At 55.4% G+C, this 1,524-nt stretch overlaps 1 protein-coding gene across 1 annotated transcript in view; it reads right to left on the bottom strand.

The window, feature by feature from the left end:
- The window catches only part of HOXA11 (homeobox A11), a 1,487-nt gene extending 892 nt beyond the window's left edge, over window positions 1-595 (bottom strand). Inside the window, exon 1 of the mRNA XM_009282068.1 lies at window positions 3-595. Coding sequence (XP_009280343.1) covers window positions 3-518 — 516 coding nt within the window. The 5' untranslated portion in view covers window positions 519-595. The remainder of the gene's footprint in view (window positions 1-2) is intronic.
- Window positions 596-1,524: the final 929 nt, after the last annotated feature.

The raw sequence follows: 1,524 nt of genomic DNA, 5'->3' as shown, positions 1-1,524 counted from the left end.
GCCCCGGCGGCCGCGGGCGCCTTCTCGCCACTCTTGTCTACCGGGTAGTCCGCCGAGGCCAGGTTTTCCGCCGTGCCATAAGCCGTCTCGAAAAACTGGTCGAAAGCCTGGGGTAGGACCCCGTTCCTGCCCACCGTGCTATAGAAATTGGAGGAGACGTTGGTGCTGGGGTGGTAGACGTTAGCTGTGTTTTTGCCGAACATCTCGCCCATGCTAGCAGTGTTGGTGGCAGGCAAGCAGTCTCTGTGCATGATCTCCTCTGCGGAGTAGCAGTGGGGCAGATTGTTCCTGGGGTGCCATTTACTGGAGGGATCAATGGCATATTCCCTGAAGGTAACTTCTCTCACAGGTTGGACCTGGGGTAGGTTGGAGGAGTAGGAGTATGTCATAGGGCGAGAAGACGGGGTCTGGGGCAAAAAAGAAGGGAGGCTGGAAAAATCAGGACCCGAGACGTAGTAAGTACAACTTGGCAAATACATGTTAGAGGAACAAGGAACACGCTCATCAAAATCCATCATTAGGGCTACCTCGGCTTCTCCGCATTAGCTGAGCTTAACATGATTCTCTAACGCAGCTGCCTCTTTGAAGCAGATCCGTGAAGTAAGAGATGGGGAGACGTAAGCTGACGTGGAAAGCTCTCCCCGGCGGCGGCAGGGAGGTGCGGTCACGTGGCCCGACGTTGACATTGACGAGCGGCGGGTCCGGGCCCCGCTCCCTTTGTGGCCATCGCGGGGGGAAGCAACAGCTCGTCGCCAGCGCCTAAGGGCGAGCCGAGCGCAGGTTGGCCCGGGGGGTAGCCTTAGAGGACACAAAGGCGCGTTGCCACTGCCCCAGACTTAGCCGCCCGGCCCGTGGCACCCACTGGCTCTGGAGTAGAGAGGCTTAGCAATCCCCCCAGGGTTAGGTGAGACCTTTCTGTTTGTTTGTGCGCTTGCTGGGGCGTTCGGCGGCTCGCTGGCAGGCTCCGAGAAGGAGGGCACAGGAGAGATGCAGGCACGGTTTCTGCTGGAAAGCTGCTTCCGAGCAGGAAACGCTCCTGAAGAAATCGGCAGCGTTTTTCCCCCCCCCCCCCCCCCCCCCCCCCGTTCTTTTTTTTTTTTTGTTGTTCTTTAGTTTGTTTTGGTTCGGTTTGGGCTCCCACCCCCCCGAAAAAAAAAAAAAAAAAAAAAAGAAAAGAAAAAAGCCCTCGCCTCTCAAGGTTTTTCTGGAAACGTTACTAGGAAGAATGTGCCAGGGTCAAGTCTGTACTGATTTTCATGGTGAATAGATTACATGCTTGCATTCATGTTCACTTCCGAAGCGGTTAGTGTCTTCCTTCCCTTACTTACATATTAACCTCAAATACCCCGCGCGGCTTCAGCCAGGCTTTACTGGAGGTAGTTAACAATGTCGGGTTCCCAGGACGCAGGTTCCCTCTCCTCACCCCCTCCAAACCGTCCCTTGCCTCATTCACAACGCCAGAAAGCCCTTTAAATTGCAGACCACGGAGCTAAAGAGTGTTTGCTGATCTCTCCGCCTCAACGC

The sequence above is a fragment of the Aptenodytes forsteri genome, unplaced genomic scaffold (assembly GCF_000699145.1).
Source record: "Aptenodytes forsteri isolate BGI_AS27 unplaced genomic scaffold, ASM69914v1 Scaffold164, whole genome shotgun sequence".
NCBI lineage: Eukaryota > Metazoa > Chordata > Aves > Sphenisciformes > Spheniscidae > Aptenodytes > Aptenodytes forsteri.
Note: the sequence above shows the minus strand (reverse complement) of the source record. Positions and strands in the feature narration are given on the sequence as shown.